Genomic DNA, 13,222 nt, shown 5'->3' on the forward strand with positions numbered 1-13,222 from the left:
GACACAGCCCACTGAGTTTCTCGCCGGATCTTCTCAGTGGGTCGCGTTTCCGATCCGGTGGTAGATTCTGCGAAGCACGACTCTTGCTAGGGTTCGTGTTAGCAACATCGTCAGGTTTGAGCCCCGTGAGCTCACCTACTAAAGTTAGGGTTACGCTGACATAGCCTCTCAAGGCTCTCAGCTTAGGTAGGAAAAAAAAAAAAAAAAAAAAAAAAAGCAAATTTTTTATTCTACCGCTTCACGTTAACCGTGCCGAACGTCCGTTACGTTTGCGTTCCGTGGGGATTTCTAAAGAGCAATCTAAATACTAATATCGAATCATCATGCCGCCTAAGACAAGTGGAAAGGCCGCCAAGAAATCTGGTAAAGCCCAGAAAAATATTTCGAAGACCGATAAGAAAAAGAAGAAGCACAAGAGGAAGGAAAGTTACGCCATTTACATTTACAAAGTGCTGAAGCAGGTCCATCCCGACACCGGTATTTCGAGTAAAGCCATGTCGATCATGAATTCGTTCGTGAACGACATCTTCGAACGTATCGCTGCAGAAGCTTCTCGTCTCGCCCATTACAACAAGCGTTCGACGATAACCTCGAGGGAGGTTCAGACTTCAGTGAGATTGTTGTTACCGGGTGAACTCGCCAAGCACGCGGTCAGTGAAGGAACCAAAGCCGTCACGAAATACACGAGCTCCAAGTAACTTTCTTCATGACTTCGGTAATTATTTCAAACTCACAAAACTGATGCACGACCGTACGCTGTTCGTATGCGTGTTTCGGTTGCATTTACATCGACAAAAGGCCCTTTTCAGGGCCGCAAAATCTATCAGTAAAATGATTATTATTATTATTATTATTATTAATATACGATCTATTTATAAGAATTAAATAAATTACATATTGTTGTTATTATTTTTAATATACCTCAAATACCAATATACCTATCATGCATCACACACCGATTTTTATATATTATTAAATCATAATATTAGTTGTAGCAGTAGTATTCTAATAACCAAAAGTGAATGTAATGTGTGATGTATAAAAAGTAAAATCATTAAATTATTATTAATTAATAAATAAATAAATAAATAAACAATATATGTACCTATGTATAAGAAATAGATATTATATATTTAATAATAACAATTAAAACACATTAAATTTTGAATATATCCGTCTCGCTCTATTGTATGGAGATGCGTGCGAGCACGCATCTCCATACAATAGAGCAAAACGAGCCCGTTCGATTCGTGACTTCAAAAAAGTATAAATACGAGTGGGTAGTGACGCCGACATTTTTAGTGTATCTCGTTCGTTCGTAGCGCGCGGACGCGGACGTATTATCGTTTACTTACTTACCTACCTATCTATTACTCGTACGTTTACGTCGTGAACTCGTCGTCTCGAAATGGCGCGTACCAAACAGACTGCTCGTAAGTCGACCGGAGGTAAAGCTCCTCGCAAGCAATTGGCGACCAAGGCCGCTCGTAAGAGCGCACCGGCAACAGGAGGTGTCAAGAAGCCTCATCGTTACAGGCCCGGGACGGTCGCCCTTCGTGAGATTCGTCGTTACCAGAAGAGCACGGAACTCTTGATTCGCAAACTGCCTTTCCAGCGTCTCGTCCGTGAGATAGCTCAAGATTTCAAGACCGATCTCCGTTTTCAGAGTTCGGCGGTGATGGCCCTGCAGGAAGCCAGCGAGGCGTATCTGGTCGGTCTCTTCGAGGACACGAACCTTTGCGCTATTCACGCGAAACGTGTGACAATAATGCCAAAAGACATACAGCTCGCCCGCAGAATCAGAGGTGAACGTGCGTAAATTATTTGTTGATGACCAAATTAATTGATTGATTGATTGATTGATGTGTGTTATTATTTAATTTACTACGCCGTCTCGCGATGCTGATTTTATTATGAAGAAACAAAAAAGGCCCTTTTCAGGGCCGCAATTCATTCATATAACAGAATACACACTGCCTACTGTTATTTATTATTATTATTATTTTTAACTTACCCGTTTCATTGTATAATATATTATATTATGTATTACGATAACATATACCGTATCCCGTAGTCGTATTAAATTAAATATACGTTGAACGTAAATATATAAATAAATAATATATATAACTATTTCAGATATAATTGTGATATAGTAAATTGTATTCAAACGTTCGATTCGATAAACTAAGAAGACAACGTCGTTGTGAATATTACCCCCCCCCCCTCCCCGCGTCGCTTTACAACGTTCAAAGAATCGTCCGTGGTTGCGCGCACAGGCGCAGCGTATAAATATAGGTCCGAACGTAATTTTCGGAGGCTCATTCGTCGTTCGTCGCGCAACGCGTTAAAGTCTGCTGCTACTACTAATACAAAACACAAACCGAGAAGTTCGTCAAGATGACCGGTCGCGGTAAAGGAGGCAAAGGTCTTGGAAAGGGGGGCGCTAAACGTCACAGGAAGGTGTTGCGTGATAACATCCAGGGCATCACGAAACCGGCTATCCGTCGTTTGGCTCGCAGAGGTGGAGTGAAACGTATCTCCGGTCTTATATACGAAGAGACCCGCGGCGTTCTCAAAGTGTTCCTCGAAAACGTGATCCGCGACGCTGTCACATACACCGAACACGCCAAGAGGAAGACCGTCACCGCTATGGATGTTGTGTACGCTCTGAAACGCCAAGGTCGCACCCTGTACGGTTTCGGCGGTTAAAGAAGTTTCATCCATCGACGATTTTTTTTATTTTTTGTCTCGAGAACGATTCAATTTCTTTTTTAATTACACGGACAACCGAGCAATGACTGACAACTGACAACAGCGGTGACAGCAAGCAAGCAAGCAAGCAAGCAAGCAAGCAAGCAAGCAACACACGACGTGGACCATCTAGAAACATGTTTCAAGAACTTTTTGCTGTCGTTGATGTTGTAAATCAATCGCAAGTGACGTTGGTTCGTTTAATTATTATTAATTTTTTTCGTTCTCGAATACAAACAAACAAACAAACAAAGGCCCTTTTCAGGGCCGCATTTTTATCTATTATGAGAAAACTTGCCTTTTTTTTTCCCTATTCATTAAGTTTAATTTTATTATTAAAATAAATAAATAAATATATATATATATTCTTTTTACTTTATTTATTCTTTTACTTGACTATATTAGTTTCAAACAGAAGAAAACTCACATGGATGCAATTAATACAGGTACGTGCCCGACCTAATAGTACAAATCATTATTTATTATTTTATATTATTAGTAAGATATATAACTAGTTTTATTAAAACTTTAGTATAGTGCAGTCGTCGCGTGCAAAAATTTTCGTTTATTTCTAGTCCTTTTAGCACCACGTAAAAGCGTATTTAAGACAGTATAGGTATGTACAACATTTTTATTATTATCATTATAATTGTTGATTTATATTGATAGCGTGAAATCTCATTGTACATAGGTACTTAATATATATATTTAAAAAAAAAATGTTAAAAGAAAAAGAAAAAAAAAAAAAAAAACTTTACAAGCAACCAGAATAGAACATTCCGCTCGCGCGTTCCGAAACTTGAAAGTTTGAATCTGTTTTACGTACCTCTCGATTGATCATCATTTTAACCTATGAAAACTTTTATATTTCATAAAAAAATAAGTTCAACCTTAAAAGTATACGAAGAGGGTTATATATTATTCATTAAATATATAATTATTATTCGTTTTATATGTAAAATATCATAATAAAGTTAACACTACCTGTGCAATCGACGAGATAGCGTTGTTAAAAGTTTAATATTATTTTATAATACGATCGGATCATAAAGAATCGTACATCAGTAGATTCAAGGATTCGTGTAGTTTAATCTAAATTCGATAGAATAATTACGTGTCTTTAATAATATCGAAAAAAATACAAAAGACGTGAGATGTGTTAGTGAAAAGTTTCAAGAATTGGTACACGAAAACGTATCGCGTTTTTAGCGTTCTCGTTACGGTAACAGATCGGCGCGGGTTCAAAACAAACCGATCGTGGCGACATCTGTAAGGTGTAAACATTTTCATTGTTTTCCGATTCATTATTCTGCCTGTGCTTAATAATAATATTGGAATCTCTTGTGTTTTGTGTGTGCGTGTACAACAACAATAATAATAATAATAATAATAATATAATCATCAACGATGGCAGATACCGCTGTTGCGACTGAAACTCCAGCTCCGGCTACACCCGTCAAAAAACCAAAAACATCCGCGAGTGGTGGTGCTTCCGCGGGCGCTAAGAAACCTAAAGCTAAACCGAGCCATCCGAAGACGTCGGAAATGGTGAACAGCGCTATTGCCGAACTCAAGGAGCGCAGCGGCTCGTCTTTACAAGCAATCAAGAAATACATAGCGGCCCAGTACAAGGTGGATGCTGAAAAATTAGCACCGTTCATAAGAAAGTATCTGAAGAACGCCGTCGAATCCGGTACTCTAATACAGACTAAAGGCAAGGGAGCTTCCGGATCTTTTAAACTGGAATCGAAGACCTCCGCTTCGAAGAAACCCGGTTCCGGATCTGGTGGTGCGTCCGGTGGCAGTTCCGTAAGGGCAGCAAAGGGCAACGCTTCGTCCGCTTCCGCTTCGGCAGCGTCTAAAGGCGGCAGCAGCAACAAAAAGGGAGGGGCCGGCGCCGGTGGTGCCGCTTCGACTTCTTCGGGGGCGGCTGCCGGCAGGGCCGGAAAGAAAGCGGCTGCAGCGTCAGCTTCATCGCCGTCGAAAGGTAAATCTTCGGTTGCCGCAACCGCCGCAGTTTCGGTAAAGGAGAAAAGAGCCGCCGCCGCCGCGAAAAAGAAGCCCGCCGCCGCTGCTAGGAAGTCTGGAGCGAGCGCTAAAGCTGCGGCCGCCAAGAGCGCGCCGAAAGCTAAGAAAACAGCTAAACCACCAACAAAGAAACCGAAAGCGCCTAAACCGAAAAAGGCCACCGCCTCGACGCCTAAAACGAAACCTTCGGCCAAAAAAGCGTCCGCCGCTTCGAAGAAGTGATTCATTGGGTACAACAGCAGCAGCACACAATGATTTAAAAATACGTACAAATATATTAAAACGAACCAACCATGTGTGTGTGTGCCAGTCACCTAATCATCATCATCATCTTATAATAAATAATGTATGTTTGTGTCTAACTCGATCGACGTTCGACGACGACGACGACGACGACGATGAAGACGCGAAGATTACACACGGCACGCATCGATATACAACAGCCCTTTTCAGGGCTAACAATTATTTCAATCAATTACTATATTACACCTAATAAATAAATAAATAAATAAATAAATAAATAAATAAATAAATAAATAAATAAATAAATAAATAAATAGATATATATCATATACTACGTAAAGGATAATTCTATTCGATTATACATAATAGTACCTATATATTATTATTATTTTTTTCGTTAATTTGTTTCATTATTCATTATTTTTAGTACTGCTTTAACGCACACACACACAATTACACACGTGCTTTCTATTCATACAAATTATTCGTTCTTCATACTATTCTATTCTATTTTCTATTCGTTTCGTTTCATACTGCTACTATGATGATTATTATTATTATTATTATTATTATTATTAATATTATGATGCTTGTCTTCTTGTTTCTTTCTTATTTGTTTGCTATTAATTACACCGATTACCGGCCGCCGGACCCCGCCCGACTGCCCGACTCCCGACTCGACTCTACTCTTTACTCTCTCTTAATGATTCATTCGTTCAAACCTTTCGATGCCACGTAAACGTACAACCATCAGCCGAACGAAGAAAATTTATATAAATACCCAAAAAATGCGGCGCGAGCAAATGCCCGGGACACCAGTGCGCAGTGGATCCAAATTGGTTGTGCTGTACAATTTGTCGAACCCAAACCGTGAGAGTGTTCAAATCTAGTGTAGTTGTTACGGCGCGGAGACGTTCCGGACAACAGTACACAGGACCCGGGAACAGGTAAGTGGATTGACACTTTTTATTCCTAGATATTAGTCTAATACGGGTAGGTGTCGTCCAGCCTGTATAGCTGCGTCACCATTTTATTTAATAATAAAATTGGCGGACGTTAGCGCCATCAGAGTCTGGCCTCCTGTGTTTATTCCCAGTCCTTTCCTGCCCCTCGGGGTTAGGCGGGGCTGAAGCCAAACCCGATTTGCTAATTATTAGCCCCGCAAGGGAATTGTGGTGTCGGGACCTAGTCGGGACCAACGTGTAGTCGTGGATTACTTGTAAATACACTATAATAGATTATTGAATAAGTTGTTAAAGTAGTGCAAGTACATAGATCCCCACATAAGAAATTGTTTAGATTAGAGTAACAGTCCACCAACTAATAGGAAACGTTGTTCCTTATGCCAAAATTTTTACATAGTGCAGACAAACTTTTTTCATAACTACCCCCAATATCATTAATTTTTTCTGATTTCTATTTTTCAATTAAAATTGCCCATAGTTTATCTAACATTATTTGCAGTGCCGACAGACGGCACCCATATTTGTAAGCCTCCATCCCATTACTTTTTAGTTATAATAGCCTAGTAATAGTTGTATTTGTCCATAGCTTTAGTTACAAATTGTTTATTAGATTGTAGTTCAGTAACTTAATCCTTCTTTCCCTTTGGTCCCAACGGCTGTCCTGACTGGACTTAGTGGTTCCGCACCAATATTTTTATTTTTTTTTTTTTTTTTTTTTCTTTAATTTATTTTGTTTCCTTAGGTATTTTTAAACTTGTATCATACTCGATTTCTTGTTTTTATTAATACAAAGCGGTTAGGTGACCGAATCCTGTCCGCTGGGCGGTTGGGGGTAGCTGGTGCGGGGGCCAGGTTCATTTGCGGATCTGAAACTTTTGTTTTAGACCCCCAAAGTTCAGGGCACCCGTTCCGGTCGCCGCCGGCCGGTCTGGGAGCATTGATATTGATGTCACTATCAATATTAATGCTTCTTGCTGAAAGGTGTCACACCTCTTAGTTGTCTGTATATATTAGTTTAGTTACTTATTCAGTTTAGTTAGTTTATTTTCTTATTATTCCATTTATCTAGCTTAGTTAATAAAGTTTTAGAAGTGAGATAACCACTCATAGGTCATTGATGGTGGCGGGCCAGGGGATGGCTGGGTTATCGGTTTAATTAAATTAAATTAAATAATTAGATTATTACATTTATTCTAAATTATTAAACATAAATACATCAATTAATTTTTTATTTTTATTTTGATTTTATTTTTCTTTGCTTTATTTAGTCGTTGTATTCAGTGGTCTTCAACCGTAGTTGCCGTAGTCAACACTGCATCATCCCCGTCCTATTATTCATTTTTCTTTCCTCTTCTCGCATTGGGGCCGAGTGGGACCTGATGACCACAAAAAAATAATAAGACAGCAATATCATGTCTGGGGGGTCACCTCCCCCACCATCAGCACACCCGGTCCGTCCCGAAAGGGACATGAGGCAATAGTGGGTTCACCCGCCTATTGCTCCCTACCTGCTCGCCCGGAACAAGGCACCGGAACGGACGACCGGCCCGGTCCTTCGGGCGCGGCCCGGGGGTCACCAAGGATCGGTCCGGGGGAAAGTTTCTTTCCCTTACCGGCCGATAACTCTGGGGCCTCTCGGCCGCGAAAGAAGGCCAGGTCTGGGTCCGACCGAAGTTCTGCAGAGGGTGTAGATAAGCGACCCCGTATTGGACCTTCGTCCAAATCCTTAGTCGAGGACGACGAGGACGACGATAGCGAGGCGACGTCTTCCTCTTATGAAACGTCCGAAATAGAGGTAGACACCGACACAGAACACAAGTCATCCAACCCCTCGCGTACCTCCTCTTCGAGGGTGGAGTCCTCTCCCCCCTCCAAACCAATTCCCAAGCCGAGGAAGTGCTTAGGGACAGTGGAGAGCCCACCAGCCAAGCAGCTGCGTACGCCTCCTCGGTCTCCTTCTCCTACCATCTCTCCCATTCCAACGGATAGGCCAAGAGGTGCCCCCACCACAGGCTGCATGGTGGGCAACCTAGAATCGACTAGGTACATGGACCTTGAACCCTCCGTCTCCAACTCCAAACCAATCCCTATCCCAAACCCTTCGCCAGTCCCCTCCACCTCATACGCGACTGTAGCAGCAACGCGACCCGTACCCACCCAACAACACCAACAACACACCCACCAGAGTTCCACTGCCCCAAACAGGTCGCGCACTAAAGAGGAGCCCCGCCGTCATCCACCTATTATGGTGGAAGTGCTCCCAAATTGGTCCCGCCATATGGCGGCCATCAGGGAGCGCTTGGGGAGGGCACCCTCCGTGCGCCCTTACGGAACAGGGTTCAGATTTCTGCCAGCGTCGGCAGAGGAATATAGAGTGGTCCAGGCCTACCTTGCCGGGGCCTCCTCAGCGGACAGTGCCATCAAATGGTATTGCTACGCGTTGGAGGAGGACATCCCGACAAGGGTGGCTATTCGCGGACTACCTGCCGACACCGACGCGGCAGAAATCACAAATTCCTTGAAGGAGCTGGGGTTTCCGGCTCGCTATGCCCGATGCATACGGGCTAAGAGAGGGAGGCCGGGGTGCGTATTTTACGTTACCCTCGACCACCTCTCTAAGGAAGGCCTCGCCCGCTTGTACGCAGTTGAAGAACTGCTGTACCTGCCGGGGTGTCAGTTGAGGGATGGCGGCCAAGCCGTGGGCCGGCGCAGTGTCACCGCTGCCAGGCCTTCGGCCACGCCTCCACCAATTGCCACCGAGCGGTCCGCTGTGTGCGTTGTGCGGGTGAGCACATCGTGGCGGACTGCCCGAGGCCGAGGGAGGGGCCCTTCACCTGCGCCAACTGCGGAAAGGACCACGCAGCCGTTGACAAACGGTGCGTGGCCTACCGCAGGAGGGCGAGGATGTTGGGTGTTACCGTCCCCCCTCCCGTACCACCGGTGCCGCGCGCCCGGAGGCCTCCAGCTCCTGCAGTACCAACACCATCTCAAGCAACTTCGACTCAAGTTCCGGCCGCTAGAGTCGTATCAAGTAAGGGCAAGGGCAAAGGGAAATCGTCCCAAGCCCAATTCTCGCCCCAACTCCCACCTTACACTCACGGCAGCCCAACCTAGTGGAGTCGAATCCAGCAGCCTCCACACTGATGGCACCGGCTAACGCTGCCAGACCGGCCGTTAGACCTCAACCGGCACCAAGAATTATTTCAAAAAAAAATAAAAAAATAAAAAAAAGAAAGAGAAAGCCAAAGAGAGAAAGCGAGCGCAAAGACTAGCCGCCAATATCCCACCCACCCCAGTAGAGAGAATGACTCCAACTCCAATTCCTGTGCCAATGGAGGTCACAGAAGCAATGCCAACACCAATTACAATCCACGCTCAGCCCCAAGAAAATTCGGTCGACGTGGGCAGGACTCAGCCCCCACTACCACCCCGCCCGCAGAGGGAGCGGCGCAGCGGCCGACAGGACACGCAGCCTGCCGGCTTCGCTGCCTGGCTCCTCTCCCTGTGGGAGAAACTGTCCGAGGTGATCTCCGGAGTGATCCGAGAGATCGCCTCGGGAGCCAGTCCCTTCGGGGCCTTGCTCGCGGGGTTCTACCGGATGATTGCGCAGCTCAATGGCTAGCCAGGAGCTGCGCATCATCTACTGGAACCCCGACGGGATAGGGTCCCGGAGGTCGGAGCTCATCCGACTCGCCCAGGAGTATGACCCTCAGGTTATCCTCCTGGGAGAGACCAAGCTTAAACCTCGACAAGATTTTAGGATGCCCAACTACTTCGTGTACCGACGGGACGAACTGACCTCCAACGGGCGCCCGTTCAGGGGCACTGCGGCGCTCGTCAGGAGGGACGTGGTGCACGAGGAGCTTGAGCTACTGACCTTCGCCTCTACCAGAACGGTCGGGGTGAGGGTCCACGTACCGGGGGCCGAATTGCGGATTTATGCCGCGTATCGACCCCCGGGTCCTGATTTTGTCGAGGACGATATTAGACGGGCCTTGAACCATGATCGCCATCCGGCCTTGGTGGTCGGGGACCTCAATGCGAAACATGTCGCTTGGGGCTCCCGAATCATCACGCCGCCCGGAAGGCGATTGTACGAGGATGCCGAAAGGGGGGACTACTGCGTGGTCGGCCCCAACGAACCCACACACGTTCCAACGTTGGCCCGGTACCAACCGGACGTTTTGGACGTGTGTGTTCACAAGGGGCTACGGTGCCCTCTAGCGATAGAGGCACTGTACGACCTGAGTACCCCTCACCTACCGATCTTGGTCACGGTGGGTTTGGGGCTCACTCGGGTCGCGACATCCCCTCTCAGGCCTAGGGTCGACTGGCAGTCCTTTACGGGACTGCTGGCCGACCAATCCTTGTTTCAAGACCCGTCTACCCCTGATGAGGTCGACACGGCGGCTTCCCGTCTCGTCGACACCATCAGGGGAGCCCTGGACCAAGTGACGACTCTGGTACCCAGCGGGGGGCCCAGAGCGGAACTCCCGGTGCACCTCAAGACGTTAATTCGTCGGAAGAGGGCACTGAGGAGGCTCTGGGCGACATCTAGGTGTCCCAGGATTAAGCGCGAGCTCAACCGACTTGAGGGGGAGCTGGCGACTAAGATGCGGACTTACCGGGGTGATTCCTGGGAGGGGGGACTGTTGGACGCGTCCGACGACCGTACGATGGCCCCCTTCACCGCATCTGTCGCCGGCTCACCAACAAGCCTTCCCCCACTTGCCCTTGGAGGACGAGGGGGGAAGACGGTGTTTTACACCGTTGGCTCGTGCCGAAGTCCTGGCCAACTCGCTGGAGCGGCAGTTCACTCCGAATGTCTCTGCACCCTCGATGGCTGCATTCCATCGCGAGGTGTCAGAGGGTGTAATCCAATTCCTCAAACCGGAATCGCCGGGAGTCGAGCTGGGAGATGACGACTTAGTCACTCCCAGCGAGGTGCGCCTCCTCATCAAGTTGATGAAGAGGCGCAAAGCCCCCGGCGAGGACGGTATTCCTCCCCTCGCCCTGCAAAACCTCCCTCCCTCAATCGTGTCAGCAATGACACGATTGTTCAATTCCATTCTCCGGGTAGGACACTTCCCTGGAACTTGGAAACTGGGCAAGATCATCGTCTTGCCCAAACCCGGCAAGGACAGGAGAAAGCCCTCCAGTTACCGACCGATTACCTTGCTCTCGCACGTGGGCAAGTTGTTCGAGCGGCTGCTCCTGAGGAGAATATCGCCGTATATTCTCCTCAGGCCGGAGCAATTCGGCTTTAGAAGCGGCCACTCGACGACTCTGCAACTGACCCGTGTCCTGCATCACTTGGCGGACCGGCGAAACTCGGGCCAATACACGGTCGCGGTCCTCCTCGATATCGAGAAGGCCTTCGACCGTGTGTGGCACGAGGGGCTGGTCCACAAGCTGCGGGACGCGGGCCTACCGCACGCTCACGTGCGACTGCTCGGGTCGTACCTGGAGGGCAGAACCTTCTTTGTCGCGGTCGAGGGCGCACGGTCTTCCGTGCGTCCCATTACGGCCGGGGTTCCCCAGGGTAGTGTCCTATCACCTATCCTATACGCCCTCTACACTAATGACATCCCCACCCTGGAGGGTCACCTTCGGGCGTGGGAGGAGGACGTGAAGTTGGCCTTGTTCGCTGACGACTCGGCCTACTTCTCGTCCTCCCCGTTCCCCTCTGCAGCCATCATGAGGATGCAGAGGCTTTTGGACATACTGCCCCAGTGGCTGGACCGTTGGAGAGTCGCGGTCAATGTGGGAAAGACCGCGGCCTTACTCTACGGTCCGGTCCGTATCAGAGTTGTCCCAAAGAAACTCAGCCTCCGAGGTGTGAATGTCGAGTTCAGGACCACGGTCCGGTATCTCGGATGCGACATCGACCGCTCTTTGAGCATGGTCGCGCACGTCAACCGAGTCATCGGTCAGGCTCGCGCGGCCATGTTCTTGTTGCGGCCGGTGTTTGCGTCCGGGCTTCCGACCAGGACCAAACTCGCCATTTACAGACATACGTCCGTTCCCGCCTCACATACGCTGCTGCGGCCTGGTATCACCTGTTGTCGCCGTCCCAGCGATCTAGGTTGCAGGCCAGCAGAGTCTTTCCCTCCGCATTATCGTCGGGGCCGGGCAGTACGTCAGAAATGACGTTATTGCCCGAGACCTAGGTGTGGAGTCGCTCGTGGAGTTTGTGACTAGGCTCGCCGTAATATGTACGAGCGAGCCGAAAACGGGCCCCATGAGCATCTCCACAGCATAGCCCCGCTGCACGCCAGACCACCGGATGGTACGGCGTTGCCGCGGGAGCTATTGGTATCCCGACGATCGTTCGGAGATAAAGCTCCTCGCCGGCTGTGAGGCCGGGGAGGACCTATGAGCGCCCTCTCGGAGCTGAGTTTCATCAGCCTCTAGCCCCACGCCTCTTGCCCGTTTGGCGGGTCCCCCGTATGGGGACCGCGGCTGCACCCCGTAGGTGCAGCCTCATTTCCATGAGGGGCTTTGACCCCACCCCCACCCCTTTTGGGATGGGGTGTTCTTACCCGCTGCAGTCCCCCCCATCAATATTGTATAACGATGGGGAGAGGGGAGAGGACTGCAGCGCGGAGTGCGGATTTGCTCTCTCCCCCATAATAGGTTAAGTTAGATTAGGATTAGGTTTAGGTGTGACGGCGCGCGCTGTCCGGCACTCCACGGAGTGCAGGAACGGCGCGCTGTCGTCGCTTAGATGTAAGTTAGATTAAGTTAGGTGTACTTTAGGTTAAGCTAGGATAAGATAAATTATAAAAAAAAAAAAAAAAAAAAAAAAATCAAAAATCCAAAAAAAAAAAAAAAAAACAAAAACAAAAAAAAAAAAAAAAAAAAAAAAATAAAATAAAAAAGTTATGGAGGAGAGCAGCAGCCGCCCCCGGAAGAAGGGAAGAAGAAGAAGAAGAAGAAGGAAGAAAGAAGAAAGAGAAGGAAGGAAGAAAGAAGATGAAGAAAGAAATGAAGATAGAAATCGTCCCACCACTCACCTCGAGCCTGTGTACAGTCCATCCCGCAGTGCATCACCCCTGCCTTAATAGCGGGAGCTACAAGTCCGGGTAGAGGGGTTTCCCGAGGCCCGCTCCGCGCCCCGCAAGGGGACGCGACGACCCCACGACGCGAGCAAATCATTTAGAACTTTGCTTTCGCTCTGTACGGACGTTCGCGAGACACGCGTGCGTTCGAGTGCTTTCGTGTGTTATATC

At 47.9% G+C, this 13,222-nt stretch overlaps 4 protein-coding genes across 4 annotated transcripts; all 4 read left to right on the plus strand.

The window, feature by feature from the left end:
- The first annotated feature begins 214 nt into the window (after positions 1-214).
- Positions 215-819, plus strand: LOC149500010 (histone H2B-like). The gene has a single exon (XM_089738062.1). The coding sequence runs from the start codon at positions 324-326 to the stop codon at positions 696-698; it is 375 nt and encodes a 124-aa protein (XP_089594188.1). The 5' UTR covers positions 215-323; the 3' UTR covers positions 699-819.
- Positions 820-1,279: 460 nt separating this feature from the next.
- On the plus strand, positions 1,280-2,101 carry LOC149500011 (histone H3). The gene has a single exon (XM_089738061.1). The coding sequence runs from the start codon at positions 1,409-1,411 to the stop codon at positions 1,817-1,819; it is 411 nt and encodes a 136-aa protein (XP_089594187.1). The 5' UTR covers positions 1,280-1,408; the 3' UTR covers positions 1,820-2,101.
- A 199-nt stretch (positions 2,102-2,300) lies between these two features.
- On the plus strand, positions 2,301-3,026 carry LOC149500012 (histone H4). Its single transcript, XM_089738063.1, has one exon. The coding sequence runs from the start codon at positions 2,401-2,403 to the stop codon at positions 2,710-2,712; it is 312 nt and encodes a 103-aa protein (XP_089594189.1). The 5' UTR covers positions 2,301-2,400; the 3' UTR covers positions 2,713-3,026.
- A 1,002-nt stretch (positions 3,027-4,028) lies between these two features.
- On the plus strand, positions 4,029-5,244 carry LOC149500013 (uncharacterized). Its single transcript, XM_089738060.1, has one exon. It carries the CDS (start codon positions 4,162-4,164, stop codon positions 5,002-5,004), a length of 843 nt encoding a protein of 280 aa, XP_089594186.1. The 5' UTR covers positions 4,029-4,161; the 3' UTR covers positions 5,005-5,244.
- The last annotated feature ends 7,978 nt before the right edge of the window (positions 5,245-13,222 follow it).

This window comes from Bombyx mandarina, chromosome 24, assembly GCF_030267445.1.
Source record: "Bombyx mandarina strain Sakado chromosome 24, ASM3026744v2".
Taxonomy (NCBI): domain Eukaryota; kingdom Metazoa; phylum Arthropoda; class Insecta; order Lepidoptera; family Bombycidae; genus Bombyx; species Bombyx mandarina.